Source organism: Condylura cristata, unplaced genomic scaffold, assembly GCF_000260355.1.
Source record: "Condylura cristata isolate star-nosed mole 26May11 unplaced genomic scaffold, ConCri1.0 scaffold00027, whole genome shotgun sequence".
Taxonomy (NCBI): domain Eukaryota; kingdom Metazoa; phylum Chordata; class Mammalia; order Eulipotyphla; family Talpidae; genus Condylura; species Condylura cristata.
Window position 1 is genome coordinate 13,183,440 of NW_004567128.1, and position 12,840 is coordinate 13,196,279.

The following is a 12,840-nucleotide window of genomic DNA, read 5'->3' on the forward strand; positions in this document are numbered from 1 at the left end:
ATAGTCTTATTAAGAAATAAGAAATAGTGTTACCATAATGGAAAACACTATGAAGGTTCCTCAAAAAAATAAGAGCAGAATACTAGATGGCCTACTTCAAAGTATTTAGCTAAAGAAAACAAAACCACTAACTCAAAAAGATATCCGTATTATCCCTATGTTGGTTGATTCATTTTTATAATAGCTAAGATATGGACACAAATGAAATACTCATCAGTGAATAAATGGAGGAAGAAAACATAGTGTATATACAACACACATTAGTCACAAAAAAATGAAATCTTCACATCTGCAACAAAATGAATGGATCTTGAGGGCACCTTGTTAAGGAAATAAGTCAGACAGAGAAAGACAAATGCTGTATAATGTCACATGTGGAATCTAAAGAAACTACAAATTGCCAGCTATGTAATATTACTACATCCGATATACATCCAATATATCTTAACTGCATGTCTTTTTAAAGTAGTATAATTAAGAAATGAAGCTTTAAGATAATGTAGAACAAGTTACTGTCACTGTCAGAAATAATCATTTTTCAATTTACAGGATGCTTTTGCATAATTTGTTTTGTAAAGTTGACTAAATCACATCAAAGTCAAGCATATGAATAAATATTTTGAACTCTCTAAAGAACAACAAACTCAAAGATTCAGGGCACAGACTGGTTGCCATAGGTAGAGGGGAGATGAAGTGAGTAAAGATAGTAAAAAGGTACAAGCTTTCAGTTGTCAAAGAGAAGGCCTGGAGAGGTCATGTGAGGCATGGCGGTTCTGGTCAACAAGTCATATGTACATTTGAAAACAGTGTATCTTAAAAGTCCTTATCACAAGACAAAAATTGCAATTGTGTGTTGACAGATTTTTACCTAGAATTGTTGTGGTGATTATTTCACAATAAGTCAAATACTTAATCAATGTTACATAACTGAAATTGACATAATGTTGTCAATTATATATCAACTGAAAAAATAAAATCCATTAAAAAGAAAAGAACAAAGACACAAGAAATTAGGGGAAATAATAAATTAATTTGGAATTGAATAAAACCTTCCCTACAAATAAAAATATTATTAGTGAAATGAAAATCCTAATGGATTAAAAAAAAGAAATATTTGAAATGTGCAAATGCCAAGAAACTTGAGAAAAATACCACAGTAAATCCAAAAAAATAAGAGCATAAAATAATGGCTAACATAAAGAAATAATGTATTAAAGACAATGTAGCCAACTAAAAAATTCTATTCTTTGAAAAGATTGATACAACTGACAGTTTTATAGATAGCACCTATTACAAAGGAAAAGAGTAAATTTTGTTAAATAATGTATGAAATATAGCAGCAGGTTGAGTTTTAATATTTTCGAAAAGACTTATTTATACATACAAGAACTGGGGTATACGCGGCAGGTGCCAGGGAGGGCTGGTGGTGAGAAGATTCACCAGAGATAGAGTAGGGAGAACAGGCAGATAGACTGAAACACACTGCTGAGGGGAGCAAAGAGCGGTGAGGCTGGAAGAGTTCGGCTGTTGCATGAGGGTCACCTCCCTGGCCGGGATCAAACTCATGCTGTAGTGGCTGTGGATAGCTTCATAGTGCTGTGCTTTAATCTGCTGTGCCACCAGGGAGGGCCCTGGAATTTGAATATTATAAGAGAATACTGTGAATATCATTATTAAATGGTTGACAAAGGATAGGTTTCTACATAAACATAGGTTTCATCTAATGAACTCAGAATGAACTAGAGAAATAGAGAATTAACATTTTTAACTCTAAATTCAATAATGAATAGCTATATTAATCTTCAGAGACTACAAATATCAACACAAAGGGACACAGACATTAGGGTCCTTAAAGTGAAAGCTCACAGTAACACCGATGGAGTGCTCATTCCGAAAATAGATAAGTAAAAGGGGAGAAACATTAAACATCAATCTGATCAAACTTCTATCTGTTTGAAGAAATACATGGGAGAAGACACCAGTGATTCAAATAGCAAAACCCAGGCAATATGAATCTGGATATACCATGAGATTCTTTTTTAAAAACAATGAGAAGAAGTGGTGTTTTACATTGGAGGCGAAGGATCTATAAGTGAATAGACATAAGAAGCAGTGCAATGAATTGACTATTTGGATCCTAATTCAAGGGAAAAGCATTAAACAATGTGTCTGCCAGATAAATGTGAAAAATATCTGGACATTTTCTGATGTTAAGGAGTTAATTTTTAAAGACAGGAGATATGTGTGTATACATACATACACACACACACATATAACACATATATACATTTGCACACATGCGTGGTCACACACGCACATGCACTCACGCACGGACTCACGCACACACACGCACACGCCCGAACGTGCTCACGCACGCAAACACGTGCTCACGTACATACGCACACACTCACGTACACGCACACACGCGCGCACACGCTCACACATGCATGCTCATGCAAAATGCTCACACTCCCACAGCATGTTCACACATACACGTTCAGACATGCACACACGCCCACACACACACACACACACATACTGGGTTTAAGCAATATTTAGGGTAAGATACTGAAATAGTTAGAGATGAAATAGTAGGAGGTCCAGGATTTGTTTTTCATTATTTCAGTGGCGGAGATGGGGATAAGAATGGGTAGCAGAAAGGAAAACAGGTTGACCATGACCTGGTGATTCTTGATTTTGACGTCAGGCCTATGGGTTTTACTATACTATTCTTTCTACTGTTGTGTATGTTTGATAATTCCCATAATAAATAAAATATGACCATTAAATTGGAAAACCAAAGTGGAGATATACCATTATTTTAAAATATGGTATTTTAAAAATATTTTTCCAGTTATTTCTAATTGACCCAAACAAAAGCAGAAAACTATAATTAAGAGATACAAACTGAAAGTATCCCCAAAACTCCAGCCACCCTCAGATATTCCAGGAAAAGGCCATGGGGGCCCAGTTCTACCAAATCATCAACAAAAATTAACCACCACTTTCTGTAAATATATTCAAAGCAAACAAAAAGATGGGAAAGCTTTCAGCTCATTTTCCCAGTCCAGCTCTCTCTGATAAGAAAACCAGTGGAGGACATCGTAAAAACAGAACATTTGAGCCAAACTCATTCATATACTGGCAGAGATCCTAAATGAATTCATAGAAAGTCCGATATAAAATGGGAATTAAATGGGAGGGGGCATAACATTAGAAAATAACTGCCTAAACATTACCTCATTAACAGATTATATTTTTGAAGTTGTTTGATCAGGTACTGAAGTGTAGGAAAAGGTTCTGTAAAAACAAAAACAAAAACAAAAAACATCAACATGAATGCCTAATACCATTTAGCAAACTAACATTAGAAAGAAACTCCCATTTTCTAAAACCTATAGCAAACAAACTAAAATGTAAATGTTAACAGCATTTTCATTAAGGTGAGAAACAAACCACAGTAATATCTATAGACTATCAACTTTTCAAAACTGGACCAGAATGCATAGCCAAAGGATAAGAATACAAAAATAAATAAAAATAGTATTAAAGATAAATGCCATTTTTGTTATAATTATGACCATAATTTTTAAAAATCCAAAAGAAAAGGCTATAAATTATTCAAATGATTACATAACTTTAGAAAGCAGCATATAGATCACTATGGTAACCAAGAACCTTGCCATATGAAGTAGTAATTATTAAAACACATACAAAATATATTAGTTATTAGAAATGGTAACCAAAGTAAAATACATTTCATTACACTATTTCATTACATAGGAGATCAAAATCAAATGGTCCGGGTCTTACAAACTTATGCAAATCAACATCTTCCCTATAGAAAAACTTTTTTCAAACAGTGTTCCCAAAGGTCTAAGCTCAACTAGTGAAGAGATTTCCTCATCATTAAGTATTTTAGCATACATTTAAGAATCTATTCTGGCCTCTCTATGGTGCACTGCAGTTTCTTCATTTCACGTAACACCTGGGACTAGATGGATTGTCCACAACGTGGGAAACCGTCCACCATTTACAGAGAAATGGTATTTCCGAAGGACACTTTAGTCACCAAACTATGAACCAAAATCAAGACCTACCTCAGAAGATAAGCCTTTGGATACTATTCACACAAAAACAGGATACTACAGAGGCATGCCCCTTTATCACTCCACCTGTACCTTCAGCCCTGGAAGGTGCCAGGCAGGGGCAGCTGGATATTTTGCATACTGACTTCCACCTCTGGAGTCTGTAGGAGGTGAGACCTTGTATTGAGAGGGGCCACATTAGACCAGCAGAGGGAGGAATCCAGGGCATGTCAGGAGTCAATGAAGAACCAAATGTGATTTGGGAGAACTGCTCCTTGCTCACAGCAGAGACTCTCCCACCCAACACAGACCCTATGATCAGCCCTGGAAGAAACCAGGCCAGTGTGGCTGGAAGGGGTGTCTTCCCTTTTCCCACTGAGCTTCTCTGGGAGGTGATATTCTATCAGGATGCTTCAATTAGTTGAGCAAGGGTAACCCCAGGCTTTGCTGGGAATCCACGAAATGCCCCTATTTGCATTATGGGGAAACAGGCTCTCTACAACAGAGGGGCCCCTACAAAGCCCTTACTCTGCTGTCAGTCTTGGGAGGTCTCTGGCTTGGACACAACACCCAGATGCCGCCTTGCTTCATCTTTTGGTGGAGTAGGGGCCCATCGGGGCACATACCAGTCTTGGCCTCAGATGATTCATGTTAGGAAAGGAGGAGTTCTGGGTGTGGCTTTGAGTTAAATTCAAAGCCTTGAGCAAGGGTTGTGGGCAGTTCATTTGTCAGGACAATGGGGCGTCACAGAGCACCACCTGTATTATAAGCCCTGGTGGCCCCTCAGCAGGGCTGTCAGCCTAAGGCACTCCTTACTTTATCCTCAGTGGTCACAGGGGGATGAGCCCTAATAGCACAGGCAGAGCAAGATGAAGGGCCCAGGTTATTGTCTTTAGACGAGATCCATGATACAGCCCCAGTGCCTTCCCAAGGGATTTATGAGGAGGCTCTATGAGATGAGAGAGAGCACCAAGCTAGAGTCGCAGCTGGGACTCCTGGTGAATGCTCCAGCGCCCTGGCCGGCAGACCTTCCTGTCTCAAGAAGAGGCTGAGGAAGATTCTTTGCAATGGGTCTGAAGTGCAGAGTTAATGTTCTTGCTCGTGTAAGGTCTGAGACTATGAATGATATTAAATCACTAATTTATCAATACTCGTGGGCTTTAAGAAGAGTTTTGCTGTTTTATAGAACAAATGGGGCACTTTCTCCATCTTATTTACTTATTGGGATGATATAACAATAGTGTAGGCATTTCTTGGAAGTGAAAAAAAATAGTAAAATAGTTAGGATCAAGAAATAGAAAAAGGCAAGTGATGATATATTTTAGCATTCCCTTACCACTTTTTGTCTGTTGGTCTGCAAAACGAAGAGCTCTTAATGGAATGTTCTTGGTTCTGTCAAGAAAGTAAGGACAACTTCATTGTACTAAAGGACATGTCTGGCACAGACATGTGCCTTCTCTTCCTACTGCAGCTGGGCACAGCCTAGCAACTACATGTATTAGACACATCACCCCTGGGGAGTGTCTCAAAATTAGGGGCGTTACTCAGGTGACATGGCATGTTCAGAAGTCACTGTGCTATTCATCTTTGCCATGACCTGGGAAGAACAGAGCCCACTACTACATTAAAAGTCCATTTTATTAAGTTATCTTGGGTGTGATTTGGCAAACTCCAAGTTAGGCAGGATTTTTAATGGGACAGAAATAAATAAAAAGGAAGTGTTTTGGACAGAAGGAAGGGATAGGAGGAGTTGGCAAGAAATTTTAGGATCCTTAAGTTTCATCCAACTGGGGTGACTACCCGAAATGCACAGTATATACCCTAGCCACAAAAACAAAGAGTAAGTAGAATTTTTTTTTTTTTTGTGAAACACAAAGATGGCTTATTTGTTGTATGATATCATAGAGTGCTACATATTCTCTGATATTGCTTGGATTAAAAAAACATCAAATTTGGGGTAGAGTCTGGTCAAAATAATAATTATGGTAACTATGAATTTTGTTATTGCTGGCATTCTGATCTGTCCTTTATAAAGTCTGCTATCTCTTCTATCTCTTGTGATTTAACTTTTGTTCTCTTCAATTACTTCATGTTTCATAAAATAAGCCACAGATGTTTATTATGCTATGAGAATTATATAATATATTAATATTATATATATATATATATATATATATACACACACACACACACACACACACATCATTGTTCATTTTTGTACAAAAATTGTTGGTATGCTTATTCCTGTAAAATTCCCACAACCAGTTCACCTGTGAGCCATAACCATAGTCTTCTGTGCTCTTCTCTCCCCTGTGAATTATTAAAGACTGAACAATTGCCAGACATTATGAGAGGTAATTTCACTCCTTTACATATACCCCAGGAGACAAACAAGCAGGGCTTATCAGAATTATACCACAGAAAAGCTTCAGAAAGTTTTTCAATTTTCCTAACTTTGTATGACTCAGAAGTGTCAAAACTGGCACTATATCCCTCTTCTAAATTCCTTCAGAAATTCCTCCTCATCTTACACCCCTTCTTACATCGAGCAGATGTTCTGTCGTTTCATTCATTTCCCCTGTCATGATGCTACCCTGTCTCTCAGGCAATAAAATGAAGGATCCTGTAGCCATGTATTAAACTCAAGCGCAATACACACAGGTGAAAATGAGAATAGAAAAAAAAATCAAGATAGTCAGTCCCCTTCATTTGCCCTGGCTACTCCTGTCCCTAGCCCTAGAGTTTCTTGAGAACTGACTGTAAAGTTCCAGCACTTCCAAGGTCACGCTGCTCCTCCCCAGGGCCTCCCCGCAGTAACCCTCACGTCCACATCTAGAACCTGAGCTGCTTTCAAGCTCCCCTCTACCTCCTCGCTTAGGACCGCACTCCCATGAACAGCAAGCCCAGAATCACAGGCTTTCCCTCTGACCCAAAGCATCCGGCTCTTTGCAGCTGTCACCTGAGTGTCCCACCCCTGGCCACGTACCCGTGGACCTTGGCGGTGAAGCGCAGCACCTGCTCTGCTCTGGGCACTTCCACCACTCTCAACAGTTTTCTAAATCGGCTCGTGAGCGCAGTGGGTTTGGCACAGGACCTGCCAGTTCTTGCAAGGTAACTCTGGATTTGGAGAGGAGGTTTCAGAAAGCAGATGAGGCCAGTCAGTGACAAAACAGACTTCAATGTGGTGAAGCATCAGGGCCCGGCCACTGCCTCCACAGGCTGATCACTTAACTTGACAATGGGGCTGGGCCCAAAGTCACCCTCCCAGGTGGTAGATACAGAACCCGGGAAATCCTGGGTGGCAACTTATGTATAGTCATGGCCCGGTATTTTTAAACACCAGTGGCATATGTGTACTAGTAAAAATGGTTTAACTGCAAGGAAGTATCAGAAATGAAGACTGTTAATAATATTTCAAAAAAAAATTCTTGCTCCTATTTAACAGCTAGTGGGGAATTCTACAAGTACTCAGATACTTTATGCATTGTTCTACAATGCCGCTTGGTTCCTGTTAGAATACCTGCCCACTCACTTGCTAGGAAGGGACTGGTAACTGTACTTCATACTAAAATATTACTAGCAGTGTGTTTGTGACCTCCAGATCAAAGTATAGGAGAACTAGTGAGCTACTGCTATGCTTTTTGTTTTATTCAGCAGCCAACTTGGAGCAACTGTGTGGGGATGTGGACACTCAAAGGAAGCATCCTGGATCCTTATGTCACCTGACAGTGGAGATGCCAACCACCCCCATCAGGTTTTATGTGCATATGAAATAAAACTTTGTTGAATCATTCAAACATCAGACTTTCCCTATCACATCTCACACATACTTTAAGTACAGCTATCTTTATTGATAGTCTTATTTAAATGTATTAATTATAAAGCAATAAATAGGGCGATACATACTTGTTGCCAAAAAAATAAAATATTCTAATAGGGTGAAATCACATTCTGTTTCTTTACTGTGTTCCTGCAAAATGCATACCTCTCCAGAGGTACTACATTTAAAAAGTCTTCTGTGTGTACTTTTTAAAGATTTCAGTTAAATAATTTATTATTATTATTACTTTGTATAGCAGAACTAGGGTATAGTAGACCAGAGGTGGGGGGGGGAGAGGATTCCCCAGAGACAGAGAGGAGCAGAACAGGCAGATCTACTGAAATATACTGCTCAGGGGAGCAGTGTTGAGACAGGCGAGGTCTCCCATGCCATGTGGGTTAGCTTTCTGGTCGGGTTGCAAACTCAGGCTGTTGCTGCAGTGGGCCAGTGCAATAGCATTGAGACTTAAACCTAGGCCAGTAGGGAGGCCCTTGTTATTTTGTATTTCCTATTTCATAAATAGGTTGGGCAAGATCTTTGAAGTGGTATCTTAAATGCCAATACATGCTTTAAGAATTCTGATATGCCTATGATATTTTCTCCTAACTATGAGAAGCAAAGATTTCTAAGAATGACCAAGTGCCAAGCAATAGGTCTTCACCAGGAAGATATCAGTGAGTGAGAAATATAAGGGTGACTGAATGATAGAGCGATTTCCAGAGTCCATGAGAGATCACATATTAGAACAAGTCCAGGGAGCCCTGCAGTCAGGCACATGGGCCCAAACTTTAGCAAAAGGGAGAAAAGGTAACAGAAGGAGAGCTGGTGGAGTATCTAGTGGAGGGTTCCTGACAACTTCCATGAATAGGCTCAACAATCTCTGAATCCTCATTACAAGCCTGAAGCTGTGGATTGATTTGAGCAGGTAGATCTATTAGCTGAATGGAACAGAGGCATGCCTGATACCCTATCCTCCTTAGAAAGCCCTTTATGCAGCTGACAGTGGTTATACTTGTCTCCCTGGGTCCCCCACCAAGTGATGTTGCTGAAACAATCTGGAGGAGATCTGTCTCATCAAGGCTGAAAGTCGCCTTGCCATATCATGAAGGTAGCCAGTTTTTCCCATGTGTACTGAGGTCCTCCTACCACTGAACTTGAGGCTGTGCAAATATGTGGGAATGATTGGGGACTCAGGACAGTTAAAATAATGTACTAGTACTACTCATGAGTAGTGGAGGAGTGTATGCAAGTGAAAGTGGAAAAAGATGGAGGGGCAATTTCCTGAGGGTAATTACCTATGACTCTGAGACTAAAGGGCCAAGTGTGGACATGTCTTAACAAAACCATTCAGATCTTCTTCTTCCCAGATTAGACTGCCTCCTATGTTTCCTGACTTCTTTGTATATCAGAGGGTGGATATATATATATATATATATATATATATATATATATATATATGTCTGGTGACCTTTTCTTTACCACTGCACTGCAGTAAACGGTAAGCCCTTGAAGTAAACATGTACAGAATGGGTGGAGACTCATTGCAGAAGGTATGTTTCCTTGTTAAATTGGGGGTGGGGTGGCATTTATGTGCAGAGTCCAAAACTTTATCTTTATTATCATTATGAAACCTATTCAATTGAAGTGAAAATTAAAATGTGGGGGGAAGATTCTGTACAAGCCATTAAGCCATTCCAAAATTTATCACATGATCTACTCTAAATTCCACAGCACCATTCTGAAACCTGCAAAGGGATGGGACACGGATCATTTCAAGTAAAATTTGAAGAATTTGAGAGAGTTGTGAGGAAACCACTTAATGCATAAAAGAATGGATCGTCACAGACCCTTCTTCTCTATCCACATGTCTAAGCCCGTGCCTGGGTATAAGATACCGGCACTGCTTCACTTCATTGCTGACAACTGGGTTGAGAAACCAAGGGGTGTGATGCTTAAAGATAAAACCTTGACTTAAAGCTGGATGACTAAGATGAGGAGAGGGACAAGTTCCAGCTTTCCCAGGATTCAAGGGAAGACCCATATGTGAATTCTGCCAGTCCCCTACTCGTACAAACCATAGTTCATCCCACCACCTCCAAAAGTCATACCCCTCTTTCAGCCACAGATGGGAGTGGCCGGAAGTGGGCACTCTTAACTTCCGGGTGACTTCTGACATCAGGGGGCAAAGGTTGTCGTTGTTGCGAGGCAAACAGAGAGGAGTTCTGAGGAGGAGTTCGAGGTAAAAACAGTGAGAAAATTTTGAGGATACCCACTAATACCAAGAACAGGGAGTGTTAGACAACAGAAATTTCCCACTTACATAAGCCCAGAGGTGCCCTGGACAGGGATCACCTGATGTAGAACCCTTAGAATTCCTCCTAGTTGGGCTGAGGGAAATGGCGGAACTGGACATCAGGTGCTTAAGCAGTATAGTTGAGGACTCAGAATAAGATCTGAGGAAACCAAATAATAACAGGTATCCCTTCAAACCGTGGCTCTGCTATCAGACCTAGGAGCCCCGTTACGGCAGCGGCACGCAGTAAAAATTCCGTTATAAAATTCTCAGCATCTGAGGGAGGGGGAAAGATGGATACAAAGAGGACGGTATAAAGTTATGAAAAGCAGGGGGCCGCAACCCTGCCAGGAAATAAGATTAAAGACCGTTTGTGAGGTATGAGGGTAGCCGCTGTCCAGGGAGAGGGCACCCACAGAGTCCCACCCTGCCGTGAGCCATCACAGATCCTGGGCAAGGAACGTCTGATGTAGCGCACTCTGAGGTTTTTCTGTTGGCGCTTCAAAGGGGGAAAGGTATCAGACTCGGGTTTGGGAATATAGCCCAGCAGTTAAAGTGACCCGGGTCCTCAACAGACATAACGGCGAGGACCCTGAGGGCTGAGGGAATGACTAATTGCTCATGGGGGCAGGGCAGAGTCCCAACATGGCTAACAGCCCGAGAAGGGCTGAAGTGACCGGTGGCTAGACGTGAAACATACTAAAACTGACTTCTGGCTTGGGAAAAAAGTAAGAAGCTTTGCGGGAGGTGTGGGGGCTGGGATAATTACGTCAAGTTATCAAAGGAACTATTTCCTGGTCCTGCTCAGAGGTAATATGAGGAACATGAATTAAGTTTTAATAGTCATCCTGCCCCCAAATAGAAGGGATGCCGCAGAGTCCTGATGGGTCTGGAGAGGAATCAGCTAATGCAGTATGCCTCCCTGGTAGTGCAGCAGTTAACGTCTCAGCATTATGACACCATGGCCAGCCAGTGCAGTACCAGTTTGATCCCCGGGGCAGGGAACTGACCCATAAGGCACAGAAGACCTCTCCTGTCTCACTGTTGCTCTTCTGAGCAGTATATTTCAGTAGATCCACCTGTTCTGCTCCCCACTCTGTCTTTGGTGAATCCTCTCATCCTGTCCCACCCACCCCCACCTCTGGCCTATTTTATGCATAAAATATACACCAAGGTGGTATCTCGCTGATGAAGGACATTAACAATTTTTTTTTCTTTTTCAGGAAGTTACCAAAGGACCATCTGATGTGGACATTTGTTTTTTTTTTTTCCTCAGATTTTATTACTGTCGGCCATTTATATAACTCTATAACACCATCTTATCCTGTTTCCTCCAGATCTCTGGATCACTTTGCCATTTGCCTGCTGCACCAGATCAGCCACCATGCCTCGGGGTCAGAAGAGTAAGCTCCGTGCCCGGGAGAAACGCCGCCAGGCCCAGGAAGAGTCAGAGGATATGGTGGGTATTCAGCCCTCTGCAGGAGTGGGAGAAGGGTTCTATGCCCCTTTTTCTCCTCTTGGTATTTTCCAGAACTCACCTACTGCTGCTTTATGTTGCAACCCACAGGGTCCTCAGGAAGCCCCGGCTGAGGGTGCTACTGCTGCAGCTGTTTCATCTGTGACATCTGATGAGAGCACCAGCACCCAAGAAGGTGTTGCAAGACTACCCTCACGGAACCCAACAGTTACCGAGCCCTTCCGCAGGGGCCCAATAGATGAGAAGGTGGTTATGATGGTGCATTACATGCTGTACAAATATGAGATGAAAGAGCCCATTAGCAAGGGGGATATGCTCAGAAATGTAATCCAGATGTACAAGAATCACTTCCATGAGATCCTCAGAAGAGCTTCTGAGTATCTCGAGCTGATCTTTGGCCTTGACCTTAAGGAAGTGGATCCCAATAGGCATATCTATGTCCTTGTTAACAAGTTAGAACCAACCTACGATGGGAGGCCGAGTGAAGTAAAAGTACCCAAGACAGGTCTGCTGATGACTGTCCTGGGTGTCATTTTCACCAAGGGCAACTGTGCCACTGAGGGGGATGTGTGGGAAGTCCTCAATATGATGGGGATATATGATGGGAGGAAGCATTTCATTTATGGGGAGCCCAGAAAGCTCATCACGCAAGATTTGGTGCGGGAAAATTACCTACAGTACCGCCAGGTGGCTGACAGTGATCCCCCACGTTATGAATTTCTGTGGGGCCCACGAGCCCATGTGGAAACCAGTAAAATGAAAGTCCTAGAGTTTCTGGCAAAAATCCACGATACTACTCCTAGTGCCTTCCCAGTCTGGTACGAAGAAGCTTTGAAGGATGAGGAAGAGAGAGCTAAAGCCAGAGCTGCAGCCAGGGCTCGCAATGCTGCCAGAGCAGATGCTCGTTCCAAGTCCAGGGGCGGCAGCTCCTCCCATACCTTTAATAAAATCTAAGGCACATGCATTCCACTGATGTTAAGAAGAAAAAGTTCATTTGCTTAATAGTAGAAAGTTAAGGTGGGGTTGAAGAAATGCAGTATTTAGCGTGTGTGTGCCTGCTGTAGCTTGCTAAGTGTTCTCTAAGTATCTATAAAGTAATGCATTTTAAATGGTTCTTCCTTTTCATAGACGGTTTCTGTTAGTTTCCAAATACTACTTTGTG

General features: G+C 41.4%; 1 protein-coding gene across 1 annotated transcript; it reads left to right on the forward strand.

The window, feature by feature from the left end:
* Window positions 1–11,585: 11,585 nt before the first annotated feature.
* On the forward strand, window positions 11,586–12,632 carry LOC101634413 (melanoma-associated antigen B10-like). The gene has a single exon (XM_004690096.1). It carries the CDS (start codon window positions 11,586–11,588, stop codon window positions 12,630–12,632), a length of 1,047 nt encoding a protein of 348 aa, XP_004690153.1.
* Window positions 12,633–12,840: the final 208 nt, after the last annotated feature.